Source organism: Ochotona curzoniae, unplaced genomic scaffold (genome assembly GCF_017591425.1).
Source record: "Ochotona curzoniae isolate NIBS_2020 unplaced genomic scaffold, NIBS_Ocur_1.0 contig_2692, whole genome shotgun sequence".
Classification (NCBI taxonomy): Eukaryota; Metazoa; Chordata; class Mammalia; order Lagomorpha; family Ochotonidae; genus Ochotona; species Ochotona curzoniae.
The window spans coordinates 2,413,732-2,437,243 of NW_024465556.1; the positions used below are offsets into that span (position 1 = coordinate 2,413,732).

Here is a 23,512-nt window from a genome sequence, read left to right on the forward strand (position 1 = left end):
AAAGAGCATAGTCAGTTTTACATTTTATAGGAAAGGTGTCCTCATAGTTTGTGGTAACCACAGGTGTTCGTCATTCAAGACTCCTTATGCTGTCATCTAAACTTTTAACAAATTCCTTTTTTAATCTACATTGCATGCATTTTAGATCAGGCACTGCATTTTAAACTTCTGTAATCCTAAGGCCTAGCACAAGCACTTTGTTTTTAATGTGGAGACTAAGGAAATAAAACAGAAACAATGAACTCCTTGATATTTTTTCAGCACGGATGATTATTCGAAAAGGAATGGGACTCTCAAACCTCGAAAGATTTGACTGTGTGGTAATGATTTTTAGGAGACTAATAATAGGATAATTGGACAGACAATGCTAATACCATATTTTAAATTGCTTGAAAATCCTATTTGGGTCTATTTTTTAATGATGTTCAGACTATTTGAGGATGTTTTGTATTAAATATGAGGGAGTATCCAAATGTTCATGGAAAATATGCATTATTTCTACATTCTGCCTTTCCATGAATTAGTTGAATCTTTACTATATTTTTAGTATTGATTGTAGTAGATTTTTTTAAAAATAATTTATTTATTTTATCGTAAAGGCAGATGTACAGAGAGGAGAGACAGAGAGGAAGATCTTCCATCCAATGATTCACTCCCAAAGTAGCCGCAATGGTCGGTGCTATGCCGATCCGAAGCCGGGTACTAGGAACTTCTGTCTGGGTCTCCCACGAGGGTGCAGGGTCCCAAAGCTTTGGGCTGTCCTCGACTGCTTTCCCGGGCCACAGGCAGGGAGCTGGAAGGGAAGTGGGGCTGCCAGGATAGAACCGGTGCCCGTATGGGATCCTGGCGTATTCAAGATGAGGACCTTAACCAATACGCTATCGTGCTGGGCCCGTGTAACAGATTTTAAAATGATAGAAACTGATCCTTTATTGGGTGGAACATTTTTAGTATACCTGAGAGAATGTGTTTTGTTGGTTCTAGAGAGAAAGTCCCAGATAGAAGAGGCATCACATGGCACAAGCTTATGACCTGTGTAATTAATGCATTCTTGAGAAAAAGACTATCATTTTTTTTCTCTATGACTCTCAAAAAAGCATGAGATCATTAGAAAGCCTGGGAAACGGAGTTGGGAATGACCAGGAAGGGTCACACATGATTAGATATTTATTGAAACTGTTTACATGTTAGCATAATAGCACATTTCCTTCCCAAATATTTTACAAGTTTGAAGCTTAAAGTTTAACTTGTCAGCATTGTAATGTGCATTGAACTATAGTATGAATGTGTTCTGCTGCCTGCAGAATACTGTATGAAGTCTCCCTTATTCTTTGAAGTAGCTTAGTCAAACTTTACAGCCATTAATATCCAAATATAACCAATTGTATAAAAGATCCCACAAAATAGTTTCAAGCATGTACAAGCACATGTTGCCTCAGTTGAGATGTAAAAAACTGACATATGTTATTGACTAGCTGACAAATTTCTTTTTTATAGCTACATTTGTCCTGCTAATAATAAGAAATTACAAATTGGATTTTCTGATTTTTATTTATTCTTACATAAGAATTCAATATTCATCAGATACTGCAGGAGTACTGCAAAGGGAAATCCTTCAAACCTTTTCTTAGTAAATACAATAAAATTCTAAGCTATTTTTTTATGACTGTCATCAAATTAAGATGCCTCTTGTTCTTCAGTTTTCAACAGAAACACTTCACAGACTAAACCTGATGTTGCTTTCTCTTTTGTTTTTTTAAATGTAGGCATTCTAATCATTCCTATAATGTGGAATGAGATTACTGAATTATTTAGATATTGGAAAGACTAAAGGATTGTCTCTAATTTATAAAAAGTTTTAGACTGTTGAAATATACCTGGGCTGCTCTTGTTTGCTGACATGTTATGGGATAATACAGTAGGTTGGAGCCAGATTATCTTCCAGGGAATGTAGGCCCAGAGTGCTTAATGAAAACCATACAGTTTGTAGGGGGTAAGCACCAGGTCAGGTTATAGGGTGCTGCTTTGAGCTCTTGGGAGACATTGTGCACACAAGATCAGGAGAGATTTCCTAATTCGTTCAAAATGATTGAATCATATATACTTACATTTTGATTCATTTTAGTTTTAGATCAACTAATAGGTTTTATAATTTTGGGCTTCTTTGCTTTCTTGCCAGAGAAATTCTGATCCAGTGGTCATTTTCCTAATAAACGTCAAGCATATTATGAAGTTTAGGCTCCTACTTTTTTTCCTGGGTTGATATTGTGGTGTGCAACCTGCAAATGTTGGCATCCTTCATTGCAGCATTGGTTCAAGTCTTGACTGCTCTACTTCTAATCGAGCTTCTTGATAACTGATTTGGTAAGGCAGGAGAAGATGTCCTATGTGCCCATACCACTGCTGGCATGCGAGAGGCCCAGATGAAATTCCTAGCTCTGGACTTTGGCCTGACCCAGCTATAGCCACTGCAGTAATTTGAGGAGTGAACCAGCAGATGGAAGATCTCTTTCTCCCTGTTTCTGTCACTCTTTCAAAGAAATAAGTCTTTTTTAGAAACTTAAATAAAAATATTTATTGTTTGCCCTGGAATGCCAATTTCAACAATTACCATCTTAAAGATCACATTTTAATAATTTCTACTATTTTAGTCCTGGCCAGAAATTTGCCACTAGCATTGGACTTCCAGTGTGTGAATTATGCATGTTCAAACCTCTTTTACCTTACTTACTTCACCAGATAACTGGAGGTAATCATGGTAGAAACTTCATGGTGCTGTAGTAAAAACTAAGTGGAATAATACGCACAAACAGAATGTAAGTTACTAATACAAATGTTTTGAGGTATTTTATTGTTATGGCAATGATTGCTGTTAACTTGTGAACATTCTCTATTATGTCTGTTTTCCCAAATCACAGCATGTTTTACAATGAAGCAAAATGATCTCCATTGAGATTTGTCTCTAAAAAATACATCACGTGCTTGTTTGCCTTTTACATATATTCTCATAGATGAGCTGTATAACAGAGACTAGCATACCAGGAAGTGAAATGCTTCACAGTACGCATCATCACTCATTAATGAAAACAGGACTCTCAATGAATCAGTTAAATATATCTTTACTGTACAATATCGGATTTTCTACCTTTGCCTATTCCTACAATGCCATGGTTCAATTAAATAGCAGAATGTTAAACTTGTGATTGTTAGTAAAAGACTATTACACTGTAGTAATATGGGGAAAATGCTAGGAGGAAAATAGGGAGGGAGAAAGGGGGGAGGAGGGAAAATAGAGAGGGGGAGGAAAGAATCCTCTACCTGCAAAACTGTATCATGGAAAATGATTTTACTTCTATAAAAAAAAAACCCACATCATTTGCCAGCTCTATACATGGCTACAATACTGTTGGGTTACAGTTTCTAGTGCTTAGTTTTTTTGGGTTCTTGGGGGGTCACCCTGACTGGGCTGTAGTTCCTGTGTGTGAGGGTGAGGGCCAAGTGTGTAGTGGGCTGGTCTGGGCTGCAGTATCCATTGGTTTGTGTAAGAGATGGGGCTGGAGATATAACTGATCCAGCAATGGAACTACCAGTGTGTGCATAGGCTGATGTGGGTGACTGACTGAGCCAGACCCCATCCCGGCAAGAGTGAGGTCTGGGATCACCTCAGACAAGGTCTCTTTAGGAGGCTCACACAACTGAACCGCTGGACTCATAGCTCCAATAATCGGGAGAATTTCATGCCTGGTGGACTGACAATGGCATGTGTCACAACTGTGCCTCCTTAGCAGCTAAGATGGAGCAGTGACAGCATGACAAGATGCATGTAGAGGATATGGCAGTCCATTGGAGCCTGCAAAAGACATCTGGTGCCATTTTGGAGGAAGAAGGGCAGAGCAAATTGAACAACTACCCCAAGCCAAGCGTTCGCAGCAGATATCTGGTCAAAGGGAGACACTAAGGTGGACTGTGTCAGCCAATGGACCTTGGAAGGATTTTCTCATCTTTGGATCTGCGAGATCAACAGCATTTCAGAACTATTGAAATCACTTATGCAGAATTCTCACAGCATGCTCCACGTCAAGGACCCTGGGATGGCATTGGGTGGCTGTTCCCAATCCCCAGATACAACTGGCTTCTGAGCCTGTGGTTTAGATACTAAACCAAAATTCCAGGGCACTCAGCAGGCAGAAAATAGCAGGGGATTCTTCTTTTTTTTTTTTTCTTTCTTTTTTTCTTAACTCCCTGAGCTTAGCGTTTGGAGAATTTGAAAGTGCGGGTCTTGGACACTACGCATGACATTTGAAGGCAAATGTTGTTGTGTGGGAATCCCTTGCTTCTCCTAAGAGGCAGGAATTGGGAGTTGCTGCTCAATTTTCCTAGAGCAGGGGGAGAACAGTAGGGGAATCCTTAGAGGACTTGGTGTGTGCCTCCTACAGTTGGAAACATACCTGCAGCTGTTGCTCTCACTCAGTGAACCACAGCATGGCCTGCTGCTTCGGGGTTGGCAGCAGAGGGTCTATTTGTGCTAACTAGACTTCTGGATTCTGTGGGGGTGGAAAATGTGGGAGTATTTCTGGGGAACACAAATTTGGTAATAATTGGGATTGGCAGTTATCTTTCATCTTCTCTAACATAACTGCCTCAAGAATCTGAAACTTTGGCAGGAGGAGGCTGAGGCCAAGTAAGAGACCACCCACAGTGGATGGAAGGACATTTTTAGTGACCCTACAAAGTATCCTAGCAGCTTCAATGGTCACGTGGCCCAGAGAGCCCAGTGCTAAAATAAAATACTTTTTCTTCCTCCTCTCTGATATTGAAAAAAAAAATCAAACATTTATTTTCATTTTATTTGAAAGACAGAGAAAATTCTATCTACTGGTTCATTCCCCCAAAGGCCTATAACAGTTAGGACTAGGCCAGATCAAAGCCAAAAGCTTAAAACTTAATCTGGGTCTCCCACACGGATGTTAGGAACCCAAACAGTTGAGCTGAGCCCAGGATACACATTAGCAGAAAGCTGGAATCGAAAATGGAATTGAGATTCAAACTGAGGTGCACTAATACCGGATACAGCATCCCCTGTGGTGTCTCACATCCTGTGTCAAATGCTTACTTCACTTCCATGTTTTTATCCCTTCCTCTGCCTGGATCCTCAGTAGACACCAGTTGACAAACTGGTATAGCAAGTGCAAAGCATGAAGCACAAAACCGAGAGTCGCTCTTTACCTTGACCTGCTTGGGAAAGGGCACTGGATCTAACCGAGGACATTGTGAGTTTTCATTCTTATTCTGGACTAAAAATACTAATTTTTTAAGTGGAGGATCTTTTATTATCAGAAGGTTACCAAAAAATCATAATAAAGCTGTTCTGAATTTCGTCTAGGAGAACAAGTAGACCTAGTCCCTAGAATGAAACTAAATGGAATATTTATATTATTTTGAAATCATTTCCTGTAAGTTGTACTTGCTTAATATCATGATTACATAGCTTACTTAATCATGCCATTATTTTTATTGGTTTACTTTTGTGACAGTAAGATACTGTATCACATTAGGTCTGTATATATTTCTGTCATTGTATTGTGGATTATTAAAGAAGGAGAACATTCTTATATGTAAATAATCACAGATCGCTTCTTAGAGGGGTCCGTTATCACTGCATTTGCATGAAAGTTTCAGACCATAAGAAATAAACAACAATGATTTAAAAATCTTTTTTATAAAAATTAACAAAATTTCACGGCAAAAGAAAAGTCCTGTTCAACTAATTGTGGCTGAGCAGACAGAAAACAAAATTATTAAATAATTTGTTTTGTGGATTGTAAAATCTATAGAATTTTCTCAAATATGAATTGCAAAATACTGCTTTTGAAGTATAAGGCAGCACAGAAATTTTGCATTTATTTTAAAGTGTATTAATTTTGGAGATGAAACCTTTTAGAGGTTTATGAATAACCCTAAATTTACTTGACTTGTATTAAGTAAATAGAAAGCTACCATATCTCCTCCAACTTAAATGAGATTTTTAAAAGTACACCATGAAATAATAGAAGCATACTGAAACTTTTAAAATTCCTCAGTGGAACCCAGCATTGTGGTGCAATGGCTTAAGCCACTGCTTGTGACACTAGCATAAAATCCCATGTGAGAGTGCTGGTTCATTGCCTGGATGCTCTGCTTCTAATCCAACTGCCTGCTACCGTGCCTGGGAAGGCAGTGGGTAACTCAAGTGCTTGGGGCTCTGTAACCTGTATTGGAGACACTGATATTTTCTCTCTCCTGAATTCACCCTGGATAAGCCATAGTTGCCATCATTTGTGAAGTGAACCAGTGGATGAAGGTTATCTTTCCCTCACTCCCCCATGCCTTTACTTTGCCCCTCCCTCCTTCTTGTTCTTCTTGATCTCTCTCTCTCTCTCTCTCTCTCTCTCTCTCTCTTTGTCTCTATCTCTCATACTCTATGTTTGGTATAAATAAATAAAAACCTAAATAACATTTTTTTATTAGGATGCAGAATGTAATTAACTAGGTCTGACACAGTGGCTCAATTACCTAACCTTTCCCTTGTAAGCCCCATGTGGGCATTGGTTCATGTCCTGCTGCTCTAGTTTCCAGCCAGTTCCATGCTTGTGGCCTGGGAAAGCAGTCAAGGACAGCCCAAAGCCTTGGGATCCTGCATGCACATAGAAGACCTGAAAGAGGCTCTGGGCTCCTGGTTTCAGATTGACTCAGTTCTGACCATTGTGGCTGCTTGGGAAGTGAATTATCTTCATCTCTGTCTCTCCTCCTCTCTGTATATGTGACTTTCCAATAAAATAAATAAATATTTTTAAAAAGTATTCTCATAAAATAATACTAATATATACATAATTTCTAAAAACTGATTGCTGTAATTAGAACCCTTTTTTTTTCCTTTTCAAAATGTAAAATATAAGCAGACATTAGCATTATATTTCCCAGATTGGTTAAGTGGGGATTCTGAAAAATAAGCTTGAGTACACAGACTGTCAAATGTTTGCGTATAGGATCCTGCATCTAGAAATCCTTCTGCATCTTAGTTTCTGTGATGTTGGGTAGTTTGCTTTCTGTTATATTTTTTAATGAAAGTGATTTCCGGCTATATTTTCATGTGCTAAAATAATCTTTCAAAATTGTGATGGTCTCTAATTCTGTTTTCAATTATCAAATTAAATTTGAAAGGCCAACCCAGAGTAGAAAGAACATCCCTGGCAGGTTCACCCATGCAGCTGAAATGTAGCTTCTTTCTCTTTTGGAAAAGGATATGTCATCTAAGAGTTATGCAATGTTGACTGTTCACAATTTGCATCTTAGGACACTAACGTTATCATCACTCTGTGAATTCAGGGGTCAATCTCAGCATGTGCAATAGGAGTTTCCTACCTGGACCAAGCTATATCCTGTGCGCTGGACCAGTGCGCGGAGGGCTGCTTCCTTCTGGGTGCCGCTCAATCCATCCCCGGATTTGTGATTTGATTCCATTGACAGTGATTATCAGCAAAAAATCAGGTTTAATTAGGGTTGCTCACTGAAACCAAATTTGAGATAAATTAAGTAAATTACTATCATCAAGTCCAAACTTGACCATCTCATGAGGGTTAACTTTAGGAAACATTGTCTATCAGCGTGTCATGAAAAATGGAGCAAATAATAGCTGCACATGAACAAGGCAGGTTAAATGGATTCATTAAAAGAGATTTTTTTTTAAAGTTCAACTCCAGGTGAAATTCAGAAGAACAAACAACATACATTCCCTAATTAGAATGCAGATCTGTAGTTCTTATTCCAATGGAAAATGACAGTAAATGTCCTCCTCAATTATGATAACTAATAATGATGATCTTTACAGATGTGAGAGAACACCATTAGTGAGACAAACCAACTGAGTGCATCAAGCTTCTCTGAGATTCAGTCTCATTTGTCCATTCTTCACGCTCCCCAGGACAGCTGCCTACTTCCTCTCCAAAGATAAATGTTCAGCACAGAGTGTGCTGATGTCAGATGTGCAAATGCCCTGTTATCAAATCTACGTGGGTCTGAACAAAAGAACAGTGAATTCTTTCAATGGGAACCATAAAAAAGACTACTGATACTCAGACCATATGCTCCATACACCAGTCAAGAGTATAGAAACCCTTTGTAAAATCAAAGAAATGATTAAAGTTAAAATAGACATGTGTTTCTGTTGAGGGGGTTGTATCCAGCCTACAGGTTGAATAACTCCCAGGAAATCATTTGGTTTGACCCTGCTTAGGAAACTGAGGTGGAACTACAAATTTGTTAAATCTATAACAGACTAACTTTTAAGTTTTATAATCTGAATGGCTCACAAGTGATTTTGTAAGTATCCAAATGACCCTTGATAGAAAAGAGGTTCCCACTCCTGATCATATGTAGATACGCAATTGTGACAGTATGTTTTCTACATGCTCTGATTTGGGGATGTGAACTAAATGTCATGGTTACTTAAATCCACAGGTTCCCAAGACAAAGATAACAGCCATTTGGAAGATTCTGGACTGTTGTTGGTCCTGGAGGATCTCAGGGACACAGGGTTGCAGGCTGGCTGTCTGGCTGCTTTGCAGGTGAGTGACTCAGCGAAGATTCTTGAAATGATTTTTCCCTGTGCTTGCCTAGGCTCTGCCAACCAGGACAGAGGAAATGCATTCTGCAATGACTCAAATGAAACCCAGCTCTCATATGTTTGTAGATCCTTTTGTAAATTTCATGTCATATGCATTGAATTCTTCCACATACCTTGTTATTGTCATATAGATTCAGAATGAGTAGGGAATTAATAATATGGGAAACTGACCAAGAAAAGTGAAGTTGATCATTTCAGAAAAAATGCAACTTGAAAGGTTTTTTGTTGCTACAATCACTATAACTGAGTAATAGCAATAATAGCAATGTTATTAACAATGACAGTAACAGATGTTCCCTTTCTAAATAACAGAATTTAAAAACGTTCCTGAACTGTTGCCTTTGACCTTTCTGATAGTTCTTGTTTGCCTCTAACCCAGGTCATTTCAGTTTGCTTTCATTTGTTGTTTCAAGAACAAATTTGGTTAGTGCCAATTGTGTGCCAACTCTATTTTCTACCTAGCTCTAAGGAATTGTGTTTTATGGGCAGCCTGCTGATATGCTAACTTACAGCTTCATTGTCTTAGAAACATGCAGTGGTTTAAAAAAAAATCTTGATTTGTATCTCCCGAGATAGTTAGAAAACTTCTTTCTTCTACTAGTGTTTTGATATGTGCATAGTTATCCATGCTGGGACTAGTACCTTAATTGATGTTCACAGTTCTGAGTAACCCAGAGGTAAGGTGAAAGACATATTGGGCATATAATCCTACATTATTGTTAAACATAGTCATAGAAATGTCTGCAAATCAATACACATTATTTTAGAACAGACAGGTAAGTACAAAATATTTACACACAAAGACTGACCTCTAAGACAAAATCTTGCATTTGTTCCAAATGTTGCTACAACTATGTTTGGATCAGAACACTCTCAGACTTCCACACTGTGCAGAGTGAAATCCACAAAGGCTGGGAAGCAGTAGATGAAATCTGATGGGATATTTACATGTGCCTTCCAGCTCTTTGAAAGCAAAGTCTATAGTTTTTTGACCAGCTTGTCAGTTTGTTCTATGCAAAACTTCATGTTTTCCATGAAAAACCTAGCAGTTTATGGTGAAATCCATGTTTATTTGCAAAAATGTACCTTTGGTTTTGGTTAATAATTAGTAAAAAGTGATTAAAGGTGTTTTGACATCAGAAATGTCTTTGACTCAGGTGTTCCTTGAATTAATTTTTAAAAATCTGAATGATATCTCAACATAATTGCAAATCAGTGAAAATCAGGTAATAAAAATAAAATTCAGAATTTACCACATCAATAATTCTTCCTTAATTATTGAAATGTTGTCAGCTCTGGGATGACAGCTTCCGTAGGTGACATGTCCCTCTCCCAGTGTTTCCCCAAAGCCTGCACATCCCTATGTTGCTGCGTACAATAGCATCACGATCCACTTTCGTGTCCTTCTCACTAAACTGTGAGCATCCCAAGGAGAGGGCTCATGCTGTTCCCAGGTTACACAGGTTTAAACTGACATTATGCTACATGAGCAACAGATACTTTGGAGACAGGCAAGAGATTTTAGATCAACGATTGGGTAAATATCAGTGACTTCTCTGCTACCTAAAATGTAGAATACAGTAAAATGTATTCTCTATGAGCAAAATTGTTTACAGCCTTTTCCTGTACTCTCAAGGAACAGTGTTTGATTTTTTTTGTGTGTTTGTTTCCTACTGGTTGTTTATTGAATTCCTTGTCTTCATGGAGTGTCAGGCCTAGGATGCTGAAGCCAAACAAAAGCATGTCACTGCAAAAATTTAAAACAAAAACAGCAGAAAGACATCAAGAAGAGAGAGGGCGGGTTAGGAATGTAGGCAGAGTGTGGGTAGGGTGTGGCGTATCACCATGCTGTTGTATCTGTACTGTGAAATACATGAGATTTTTTCAACTTACATGAATAAAATAATTTTAAAAAGAAGAAAGTTAAGAAATGGAAAAATGCTCACAAAGCAGAAATATGTCATGTTTATATTTTACTGATTGTAGGTCGCCCTTTTTCAGTATTTCAAGTTGGCTTCTCATTAAAAGAAACAAGTTCGGAAAAAGTAAAATTAATCGAAATATAATATCCTAACACTTATTGTTTTTCTTTCTCCAATCACTTTTTAAAAAATTCTATCCTGGAATGAGCTGGCTTTATGTGAGAATTCATTTTTATGGCATCATATTTATGACAGAGATGAGAGTAGAAAAGAGAATGAAAACTAAAATTGGTATTTGAATACATGTTTTTTTCTCTGTTTCTTGCTGGTTTTAGGTTGATAGGATCGTTGCCATTCTAACAAAACAAAGGCCTACAATTTGGGGTTCTGGGGTTCTGGTTTACTGCCTTGCCAAGAGTCATGGGGGAGACTGCAATGAATATATCTTATCACTGAGGCTGCTCAGTAGAAATTGCTGCAGGTCACTGTGGAACATGAGCAGAGCTATAGTTCCTGGCCCTGGTGACCTCATGTGCGAGACCGTCATGATTCAGGGCTGGTGGCAGGGAAACAGATGATGTGTGCATCTCTGAGTCTGTTCTGACTTCTTTAGTTCCGGACCTCGTAGATGGGTCCTACATGCAGTTCTGTAATTATACTCCTGATCTAGAAACAGGAAACACATATCTTCTGCATAAAACGGTCCCAATTGCAGATTCACATTGCAGGAGGAAAGCCAAGAGGAAAGTTATGGCAATGGTGAAAGATTTCCCTGGAGGAACATAAGTTGGTAGCTAGGAAAGCAAAGAAAGTGAGAAAACAAATTTTGTTTTGTTTCTCAAGCCTTGCAGAATGATTAGTTGGGCATGGCATGAGGCAAAAGTTAGAGAAGCATATGACAGGAAAGCACACTTAAAGAGTCAAGAGAGAATAGCTTGGAAATGCAAAAGCAGAAAGGGTATCCATGCATGACAGGCAGAAAGGACACAAAGGAGACAAAACATAGGGAATTAAAACTTAAACTTTTATGGGGAAGAAAGACTATTTCAGGCTTTGTAAGCAGAGGAGAGGTGTTCAGGAATTGGTGGTGGGGAGAGGGAGATTGGGGCAGGGTGTGTGTGGCAACGGGACTTCCTTGCATAGGACACTCTCCCAACAGAATTCAGTCCTTCCCCAGTGCTTTATTGTTTCCTGACTTAGTGTGATGTAGGCTGGATGTAGCTCCGGTGTAACTTGAAGGGTTACAAGTGGTTTGGACGTGACTTTCAGCCTTTGACTTTCTCCTGAGAATGTTACACAAGAGTTTCAGCTAATACAGAAATAGTTTATTTAAGATGAATGATCAAATACATTTGTCTGATGATGTTAAATATATGTTCCATGTACTGTTTAATAAAATACGTGTAAGTTAGCTCTATTATTCACCTTGGAAAAATAGTTATGATTGCAGTACATTTATTTTCTAAGTTAGTGAAGGTGATATGGGTGCATCATGAAGTAGAGTGAAATTAGTAGAGAATATTAGTGTATCTAGAGTTTCAAAACATAGCTATAAAGTTGTCATACAATGTTGCCATATGTGGCATCTTTTGGAAAGCTATATAAATATCAGCAATAGTAAACAAACAAAACTCAAAGAACTGCAAATTAATTAGAAGTAGTTTTGTTAAGACATTAATAATAAGTGATGCATTAATTCAAGTTGCCTCAATATGCACACTGACAAGGCTTAGAGAATGCAAAGTTTAAGCTCTTCAGAGTACAACATAAATTTTGTTTGTGACTACAGACAACACCCTGCTCTGTATTTGACTTAGTATTTTTAGAGAAAGACAAGCATGCCATTTTGCCATTGTCATGTTAAGACTTGGTTTCCTATTCTGAAAACAAGAACAGGAATATTGATACTAAATTTGAAATTGATGGTATTCTTTTGAAAGAACTAAGTAACAGATGAGAGAGCACCCAACACAATGGTTGGCATACAGATGGTGCTCAATAAAGATGCTTTCTTGTTTATCACTTGTGTTTGTTGACTCAGTTACCATCTATAATTTTCTCCTTGAGTGTTCTCTTTTTCTAGCAATTATCTAAGGTAGAGAGAAATATAGTGTTGAATGCATTATCTTGAGTTCTTTCATATTGCCTAAGCAATTGTTATTTTGTCTTTTGATATGTAGAGGAAAATGTCCTTATGGCTATGAGATTATATATATGTGTCATCTCTCATGGAGTACATTATGGTTATAGGGTACTATTCAGCTGTCTCATGTCTATTTTCATTTTTATATTTAGCACCTTATAGTATTCAAGCCTGATTTTTCCTGAACTTCGTGAATTTTAGGATAGTCCAACAGGCTTATAACTCAAACATGCCATATGTTAACAATTGAGGTGCAGAACAGTTTTAGGAGGGGTGTGCAGAAAAATCTTCAATACCTTAGTGAGGAATAACTAAAATTTGTGTCCTGCCTAGTAAGGTATATGGGAGTCCAAGCTGACTGTTTCCTGTCTATTACTAAACTTTCTTCATTGAATTCTGTCTATCTGATCTAATTTTTGGGGGGGGGCTCCGGAGCTACCCTAATGGTCATTGCAAGAGAGGGTGGGGATCCAAAGTTGGAGCTAAGTAAGGACCAGAGAAAGCTGCTCTCCATGGAGCACATTAGTTAATGAAGTTCATGTAACCAAAAAATCTACAATGTTAAAGACACTTGAATAAACAGTACCATACTACAGTTAATCTAACTGATACTCTGGGAGGATATATAGCAACGTAGAAGGATATTTGTGAAATATAACCAAATATAAAAGCCTGGTTAGAAAGTAGAATGCATGGCTTTATTTACTTTGTGTTCATTTTACATTCATAAAGACCTTGATTAAAACAACCAAACTGGTTATCTCTAGGTGGTAGACGAGCAAATTATTCTTGTTTTCTTCCTTCTTTTTTTATTTTTAGGTTTATTTTATATGAGGGTGCTACTCATCTTTATTTTTAAAAAGTTAAAGTTGCAGCAATAAATGGGTGTTAGTGAAAATATTCTGCTTTTCATCATAAGGTGTGTTTAAGGTTCTATTCTGAGGGTTGGAGTTGCGATGCAGACTTCAGCTGCTGACGCCTCATGTTTGAGTGTAGGTCAGACTCTTGGCTCCTCCACTTCCCATTCAGCTTTCTGCTGCTGTACATGAAAGGGGAGCAGGTGATGGGCTAAGTACTGACTCCTGACACCCATGTGGGAGGGCAGGGTGCAGCTCCTGGCTTCAGCCTTGCTCAGACTGGTTGTTGCTGCTACTGGGGGAATGAACCAGTGGGCGGAAGATCACTCTTGCTTTTGCTCTTGTCCTTATTCTTACTCTTGCTGTTGCTCTGCCTTTCGAATGAATGAATGAATGAATGCGCCTTTAGAGTCAGATTCCATTCTGAAGAAATGGCTTACATTTATCAAGAAACAAAAAAAATGACAATAACTAAGCATTCAATTAAATAAGCTAGAAATAAAATATACTAAAAGAAATGAGAAGCAATCAAAGATAAGCATACAATTAATAAGCCAAAAACCTACAGACTTGATAAATAGAAGAGCTGATTCACAAAATTAGAACATAAGCATAATATTAGCATTCCTTTGCGGTAAAAAGGGGAAAACATACTTTTAAAATAAAAAGAAAAGGTGGACATAACCAAAGATTCAGAGATATCTTTAAAAAGAGAGTGTTTTTACCAAAAATTTGAAAAACAGAGATATAGTATACAGTTAGAAAAATGTGCATTTTATAAGTTGTTTCAAGGGTAAGTTAAACATGTGAAGAAGCTGGCAATGTGGACTCTATAAAAAATATTCAGTGTTTTCCTACCAAATAAGGCCAGATACAGATGGCTTTATTAGATAAATTTTATCATAAGGAACAAACAACTTTACTATATGAAATAATTTGAATAAAAAGTAATGGAAGCTTATGTTATTAGCTCTAGAATTATCCTATATCTTTAAGCCAAGCATATATCACGAAGCAACAAACTAGACCAATAGCAAATCTGAGTACACGTTATGAACTACAATTAGCAAAATATAATAATAATAATAATAATCCATAATAAACAGCATGGGATTGTTATAAGAATACAGCAATGCTGAACATGAGAGATTCTGTTCATTGATAAAGATGAAGACTGATCATCACAGTAAGTATGAAGGTGCTACCTTCTGTTGACTAGACAATAAATTCTCCCCAAGTCAGCAATAAAATATTATATACTATTGAATATTTTAAATTAAAAATTTAAACATTTTCAGTCTAATATTTAAATATTGAAAATTCAATATTAAAAAACCTCTAGTAAACATGCAACAAAAATCATGCTTACTGAAACATTCATTATCACTAAAATCATTATATAAAGCTTTTGAAAGATTTATATAAAACTATACAAAGCAGTAAAAGTATTATAAGGACTGTTATAAGGTAAGTGGTTTCCAAGAGAAATAATAAATTTAATAAAAAGTAAAAAGTATAAGGAATACATAAAATGGACTAAATTTGAGAAGAAATATGTGAAGAAAATTATTCTGCTGAAGGAGCCCAGGGCGTGGCTGAGTCTTATCATTGTCAAGATATCAAGTCTTCCCACATTATTAATTTAATGTAATCCCAATTTAAATCCCAATAAAATTATTTTGAAATTTGACAAATTTGATTTTATAGGTCACCTAGTGGGATAAAAGGTGCCATAACACATAGAATTGAAATCATCCTAATCAACATTTAAATGAAATCAAGCACAGGAATAGATAAATGATTTAGTGGGATTAAACAACAGTTTTTCTTTTTTTGAATTTCCATTTCAAATTACTGAGAAATCACAAATCATTTGAGGTTAAAAAAAAAAAGCTCTTTTATCATCCAATCACATATATCAAAATGCTAATTAGATTAAATAATTTTAAACACATTGTGCAACTACTAGAAGGAGAGATAGCAGGGGGATTGTGTAATCTTGTTCAAATTTCTTCCAAGCCAAGCACATCAGTTATACTTGAATAACTAACAGATCTGACTACATAAAAGTAACAAATCTGAATAATAGCATCCTTCTTTACTAGAAATATATAAAAAAGGTCACAGAATAAAATTACTGTGATTTATGTCACAGAAATTTCTATCTGTAACATGCAAGCAATACTTTTAAGATTTAAAAATCTGCGGATAAACCGGACACAAAAAACCAATTCATATGAAAAAAATAGTTTACAAACATATAATTTAAACATGGCTATGGACCTCAGGGATCAATTAAAAGGAAGTTAAAAAATAAGACCCTTTTCTACCTATTGAAGTTAAGAAACATAGTTAACATTTACTGAATACAATGGATCTGATAATCTAGAAAATTTTAAAGTCATTTAATCTTGATAAAAAATGGGAAAGCATAATATTATTCCTATGATGCAGGTAATAAATCAAGGTACAGAGAGATTAGTTGAGGGCCCAAGGTCACAAAGGAAATAAGTGGGAGAGAAATAATTTGAATCTAGATAGGCTGGGTGCTGTTTGTGCCCTTAATTATTGCATTTTACTTGCCCCCAGTTTCCTCATGTAAAACACACAGAGACAGTGGGGAAGGGGATTACAACATGTACTCTGCTTCCCTTAAAGGGTTGCTATGAAACGCACTGGGTGCCGAGGATGCTGATAAGGCAGAGTGCCATGCTAATTCTTTCTCCCCTTACACAGAGATGTGTACCCTTGGCCATGGAAAGATCTAGATTAATTTGGTCTCCTTACTAAAATGAAAATAAGCAGTGCTGTGGGTGGACTGTCTGACAGTTCACTTGGACCCATTTGGAATGTGTAAATTCCTTGCAGGCTTTGGTAGGTGCTGAGTCACAGATCAGTGTGAAGTGTCTTGCAGGGTTGTGGCTCCCTCGTGGGGTACCCAGTGATGTTTTACTTAGCAGGATCAGACTTCTTATTTCTATTGGTCTTTAGGTTTCTGGATTGTAGGTAATCAGAAAGGAAGACATTGCCTGTGGATAGGATACCAGAGATAGATGACAGCAAAGCATTATGGGGTTACATTTGGAACCAAAGGCAAAGGACTTCTCGCAGTGCTCAACAGTGTTGGGCGTCACGTGTTCTCAGTGACCCCACTGAAAATATTCACGCAACTCCTTTTTCCTGCTCCGGACTCTTCTGCTCTTCCATGCGTTAATTCTTTGTGTTCTTTCCTGAATGCTGATGAGAGTTGGAGTTAAGCTGCTAATTGCATCTAAAATGTGTAATTATACTTTAAAGACAAGATGTTAATTTTTTCTAGGGAGGCAGGGCTGATAGACACAACCTTCTAAGAAATGGTTATTTTTTCGAAGGTGTTGTTCGGGGCCAGCTGATATTCTGTTGTGTGTTGAATTTGAAAATTCACGTACTACCCTATTTGGGATCATTCTCTGTCTTAGAGTAACTTAAAACAGCAAAACCTAAGCTACTATGAAGATTGCACTGTGGAAGAAATATTTAAACAGAAGCAAACTGTATTAGGAAAGAATGCAATTGGAGCTACTGAGAATTTTTTAGAGAAAAAACAAGCCGATGTATAACACAATATTATTGTTGTATATTTTTATACGTGTTTGCTTTGTCTGGCCTGTATACTTACAACATGTACAAAGGAAGGGAGGAGGCAAGTCCCTCCTTGCACTATTTTATTGTTCTACTCTATGAAAATCAGGAATCAGACATAATCTCATTTAAAAAACTGTTGTTCTAACTCTTGGGAAAGTTAAACATAGTCATTTAGCCTGTAAATAGTTGTTCTTGCAAAAACAATCCAAACATTCTGGAACTCTTTGTATTTTGTTGGAGTAAAAAGTAACTTTAAACACACCAATTTCTTTTCATTTAGAAGTTTGTATGACTTATGATCTAGTAGAAATACAACCTGAATTTTAACATATTCTCATTAAATGAATATAATAGTGATACATTTTGTCTGTTTCAAAAAATATCACATTCTTATTTGCTTAACATGCCCTTTGAATATCAACAGGAGGCCCTTTAAATCCCTGAGATTTCGCTCAGAATTGTAAATTGCACAAGACAAGAGAAAGTATTAACTGACACCCATCTTGTCATGAATGGGTTTTTGATATTTAGCTAAAGTGTTCTTACATTTTAGCAAGTAATGTTACATTAAACCTCTGTTGTTTCTAAATTATTTTTAGTTTTTCAGTTTTTAAAAGATTCAAAATAGTTCACTTATAAAATTCTATCAATGTCATGAATTTCCTTCTCTTTTCAGTAAAAACAAAGCATATGAGTTTCTCCAATTTTTATCATGCTTGCAAAAACAACTTTTGATAAAATATTCCGTTCAAATAGAGGTTGTGTCCAGTTTGAGTGAATTCCACTAAGCGTGACTTGCAGTAACTTGGTGGACAGCCCTGTCCTTAAAATGCTATACAACTACCAATGCATACCCTTTAAACCAGCTCAAAGGTTAACTAGGGAATAGCTGTGACAGTTCTAGCTGAAACATAGCAGCTATGCAGATAAAGAACAACCTCCCTGCCTGGCCTCACATTTGAATTGCCAGCTGGCCCTTGGACATCATCCTGTCCAGCTCTAGAGTGATTCTAGTCTGGAAAATGGCCCAGGAAATGATGTGATTTAAAGCACCCCCTGTTCCCAGCAGGTGGTAAATAAAATGCAACTGAGTTTACAACAGCTAATTTAAGTCCTAATTTATAAGTCTTAAATGTCCAAACAAAGTAATTCAGAGCCATTAATTTCATTCCACCTGACAAAAAGACTAGATGGATACTCAGGTTAAAAATATTTAAAAAAATTTTTTTTAAATACTAAAGGAAAACTTACATGAGAGAAGGAGGGATGATCCCAAATTTTATCAGATTGCCATTTTTGTTTATAGTCTTACCATTCCTAATGAGTAAATGTTTTCAAAATTATTGGCATTTAGACATATCAACCTAGAACTGCCTGAGACAAACAAAAAACACAAAACAATCATTCTTACTAGGTTCTGGCTTAACTAATTTTTCATTTAGTTTCAGTAAGGACCAACCAAAAATGTAGTTATGTTACCACTATATATGTGGGTTTGGGTTAGGGTTTATTTTTTATTATTTGTTGTAGCCCTATATGTGAAGAGAAAGCAAAACGCTGTAAGGTAGAGAAAGGAAAGAGTAAGAAAGGCTCTAGAAGGGGGAGAGCTGATCAGGACAGAATTGACTCAGGTTGACAATGAAGCGTCAAAGTAGTTCTATGGATTTCTACTTTTTACCTCCTTCCAGTCCTATTGACGGCAGTCTCCCAGGTAGGCACCTCATGAAGCCTTGCTCTTCACTTTCTTTCTGTTTTCTGTCCTTACATTTCTTTACCTGTCCTTCCTGCTTCCTACCATTTCCCTGGCTAAGATATTTCCAACTGCTCCATGGCTCATGCGTGTGTGACGTTGTGTGTGTATGCATGATGAGTCCTCAGAAAGTGCATTGAATGCTTATCATGAAAAAAAACTATGGAAAGTCAAATTCTGGGGTCTAGAACACCTTCTATTTCAACTTTTCTGTGAAGTACCTGTGGGTGTTGTGAGTGTATCGGCAAGTTATGTTAGAAATGAATGTGTCATCTGCACGAGAGTGAATGCACCTTTGGTGGCTGGCGTTGGTACCACCACCAAGTGAGAGACTTCTCTCTTGTTCCTTGCCTTAATAATTAGCTTCAACAGCAAGTCTCTGTCTTAATGATCCTCCATGCGGTGCTCAGCTTAGCACGGGTATCAGAAACTCTAAAACGGTGAATTCTCCTCATTGATTTGTAATATCAATACAGGAGACTAGAAAGTGATGGATTTTTTTAATTTTAAAAATATTTTGCAAAGTGTTAATAAAAGAGACTGCAGATGTTAAAAGATAGTTGGATGGAAATGGAAATATCAAACTACATGAGGAGCTGTCTGCTACACTTAAGATCAGATTGATGGTTTAATCTGATGTGGCACTATCACTAGGCCACTAGGTGACATTGGGCCAAATATTATTCTGGGTGTTTCTGTGAGGATGTTTTGTGGATAAACTTAACATTTGAACAAGTAGACTGAGTAAAGCAGTTTGCTCTCCCTAATGTGGGTGAGCTTTGTTCAGCTAACTGAAGATATGTGTAGAACAACAAAGCTTAGGACAACTATGCCTGTCTAATGCTTTGACCTGTGCCTTTGCTTTGTTCCTGGCCATTTGACTTAAGGAAATGTTGGAGACTCAGCATGATGGCCTAGCCACTAGATCCTCAGCCTGCATGCACTGAGATCTCATATGGGCACTGGTTCATGTCCCAGATGCTCTGCTTCCTATCCAGCTCCCTGTTGGTGACGTGGGAGGGAAGTTGAGGATGGTCTGACCCTTGGGACCCTGCACCAGCATGGGAGGTTCAGAGGAGGCTCCTGGCTCCTGGCTTCAGATTGTCTTAGCTCTAGCCATTTTGACCACTTGGGGAGTGAACCAGTGGAGGGAGGATCCTTGTCTGTCTCTCATTTTCTCTGTATATCTGCCTTTCCAATAAAAATAAATAAAACTTAAAAAAAAAAAAGAAAAGAAAAAAGTGTTGTCTCTTCTTGCATCTCCTGCCTGGCAGCTACCAACTGGAATGCCCTTTACACTCCTAGAGCCTTTGGACTTGGGTTGGAACTACTCATCAGATCCCTTGTTTGCAAACTGTGAATCTTGAAACTTGTATTTGCATAATCATGCAAGCCAGTGCTTCATAATAAAACTTAATCTGTAATAAATAATTTTCTACCTATCCATCAATCAGCTATGTTTCTCTGGAGAATCCTGACTGTGCATAAGTTAGTGAATCTGATGGCCATATCATTGTGCTGGTTCCCATAAGATCAGACTACAGATGGCTGTTGTATTATTTTCCTTAGGTCAATGATACCAAATTCTTTCAGCATGCCTAGATTCCTGAGAAAAATGTGTCAGAATTTAGAAATTCTAGAATAATAGAGTTTAATGAAAAGAATAGATTTTCTTTGCATATATTTTAAATTTTAAAGAGGAGTCATAATTTTGAAAAAGTGATAATGACAAGGTAGCTATCTTTAAGTTAAATTATTGCTTATTCATTAGTCTTAGGATCAGTATTATGGAGCTATGATGAGTTGGGAATGCTATATTTCACTCATTCTTAGCCTATTGTTGCCCCTTCTCCCTCTTCCTCCTGCTTTCTCTCTCTCCCTCTATAAAGGGATATATGGAGATATATTTATATAGAGGGAGAAAGAGAGAGAGATTTGATAAGGGCAGTGAATATATATATATACACACACACATTCTCTCTCTACATATACACACACGTATATGCATACACTCACACGCATATCTTTCTCTCTTGCTTTGTTAACATTGCACCTTTGAACTTTAGGTCCGCATGCGATGTCCTCAGACCAATTTACAGAAAATTAAGTTGAAATTTCTCACCCAGATTGACAGTTACTGACAAATGAAATATATGTGTTCCTTTGAATAAAGCTTGTAAAATCTAACTAGAACTCTATTACAATGACACTGAGTCGGTTTGATAGTTGTGGTGAAAAGCAGTCTATACTTCCCTTTAACCAGGCTATGTGTTACAATTTTATGCTAATTTATATGGATCAACATAACTGCCCTTACCAAATTCAGTGACTCCTTTTTTTTCTAGCCAGCCATGTCCTGATGTGTTGGACTGCCTTTGAATTCTGACTGCTGTTAATTATCATCTCTCCTACCATCAGATCATAGCTAAATGATTACTTCTTCCTTTAGCGGTGATGTTTACTAATTCCAACACTAACTGCGTAACAATGGTTAAATTTACTTAATGTAAATTTTTAGAGAAACTTATTTATTTATTGCTCTCCTATTGAAATGCTTTATGTGATTCCACATTTTACCACTCTGCCAGCTAATGGCCTCTTTTTGGTTTTATAACTGTCAAATTTATCCAACTATGTATTTCATTCATGTCCAGCATGTAATTTTTTTTCTACTCCGACCAGTTTGATGGATGGTCAGGAGTTAGTTGAAGAGAAGAGAATATTAGTGTTGTATATTAACTATGTGAGTAACACTGTGCTAAGTCTGAAAATTAAAACATAAACAGAATATATTCCCTTTTTAAATAAGCTTCTAATTTAATATGATATATGTTAACTTACCAGAAAATTTGAGACCTTAGAGAAGGAAGTGATGAATTATCCAGCAATTGCTGTGGGAGCTTAAGAGAAGCCTCCATGTCTTTAAAATGGACCATGACCCATAATTCCTTTCACTGCGGTCCTGGTGCCCCACTTACCCTCTCCGCTACCTTACTCCCTACCCTGGCTCAATTTATTCTTCAGGGATTTGAGCTTTCAGAAAGTCACAGTGCCTGTTACAAGGGTCTATTTTGGAGCAGGCTAATTTACTCCATGCTTGCATTTTTGTTTTGCTAACAACCACCCTATTTCCAAGTATCACCTGCATTTTTTGCAAGTGGCTTTGAGTACTGATCTTGCTTTTCTGTAACTGTGAAGCTAACAAAACCCAAGAGATTTGAACTCTGGCAGAGGATCTGTATTTCTACTCTGCTGCCCTTAATTATGACCCAAGTGTCTACAAATCATTCTATACTGACTTAATTAAGAGGCCCAGATGGACATAGAGTAGCACATCTCTGCTTTGAAAAACTGCAGCAGAGTTAGGGAGAGGCAGTTTCGAAGTTGCACCACCAGATAGTGGTAAGAATAGCCTTACTTTCTCAACCACCTCATTGTACTACAGCGAACAACTTTCTTTTCCCCTCATGGCAACCAACTTTCTTCTATACAGCTTTACATGATACACAGGTGTGATAAGAATTATAGCTGTGATAGCTGTTTATGAATACTTACTTGGTATTGTCCTGAACAGTTCATACATAATTTCCGTCAAATTCTTAGAACAACTCCAATTGAGATAAGCAGAAATTTTAAAGAATTTGGTCAAGATCATGTAGTGCTGGAGCCATGATTTCAACCTAGGTATTCTGGGCTCAGAGCTTTTTAACATATAATGGTTTTGATCTTTGCCAGGTCAATGCTATAAATCAGAGCTTTGGGTCACTGAGCTTTAAGAAATCCCTTGCAACTCTGTTACTGCATTATCATCATTAAAAAAATTAAACCTCATTGCTTATCTCTGCAGAGGAAGTGAAAACACAAGACTTTCTAAGTATTATGGTTTTTCTTTTAGAGTTATGGTGAGGGTTCAGATACTATCACTCCCTGGATGATTCTAGTCCAAATCTCTGTACCCGTTTCAATGACCTGTTACACACTATAGGAGAGACGTGGTGACTTTAGTACCAAATCAAATTTGAGGAACATTCTTCCTCAAAGATCTAACAAACACTTGCTTTTCATATCCCTTCCATCACTTGCTCCCTCAGTCAGATGCCCTTCCTGTCTTTTTGCCATCAAGGTTTACTACTCCTCAGTTTCCTTCCCACAGCCTGTGCCAGACTAGTTACTCTGTCTGCATGCCAATTAATTAGTATTTTAACAAGGAGGTTCTGGAAACTATTATCCTAAGTGAATGACTGGGCTGCTGAGGCTGGTGTCAGGGAGCATCTGAGTTTCAGAGTTTCAAATTAGGCCAGTTTAAATATGGAACTCCCTTAGCACATACAGACCTCACAGCCCAATTACCCTTTCCCTGGGGAGTAGGATGTGTTCTTCAGACAAGACACTTCAGATGGGAGGTGCTGTGTCCTCGTCACACACAACCAGCATTTGTGTGTAAGACGGCCCAATCATTCAGGACAATGACTTGGTATTTTTAGCAATGCCTCCATAATTTAACATGTCACTGTGTTCATGGTGCCTGTGCCTGCTTTCTCCCCCTCCTTCCAT

The 23,512-nt window shown here is 37.3% G+C and overlaps 1 protein-coding gene across 2 annotated transcripts in view; it reads right to left on the bottom strand.

The window, feature by feature from the left end:
• Positions 1–23,512, bottom strand: part of A1CF (APOBEC1 complementation factor) — a 66,784-nt gene that overhangs the window by 37,864 nt on the left and 5,408 nt on the right. The window contains exons 1-2 of one of the 2 annotated variants that reach the window (XM_040976052.1): positions 12,351–12,361; positions 7,402–7,546 (exon numbers count right to left, since the gene is read on the bottom strand). In XM_040976052.1, coding sequence (XP_040831986.1) covers positions 7,402–7,500 — 99 coding nt within the window. In that variant the 5' untranslated portion in view covers positions 7,501–7,546; positions 12,351–12,361. Of the gene's footprint in view, positions 1–7,401; positions 7,547–12,350; positions 12,362–23,512 lie in introns of those variants that run through there. The other variant, XM_040976051.1, reaches the window with a different exon arrangement.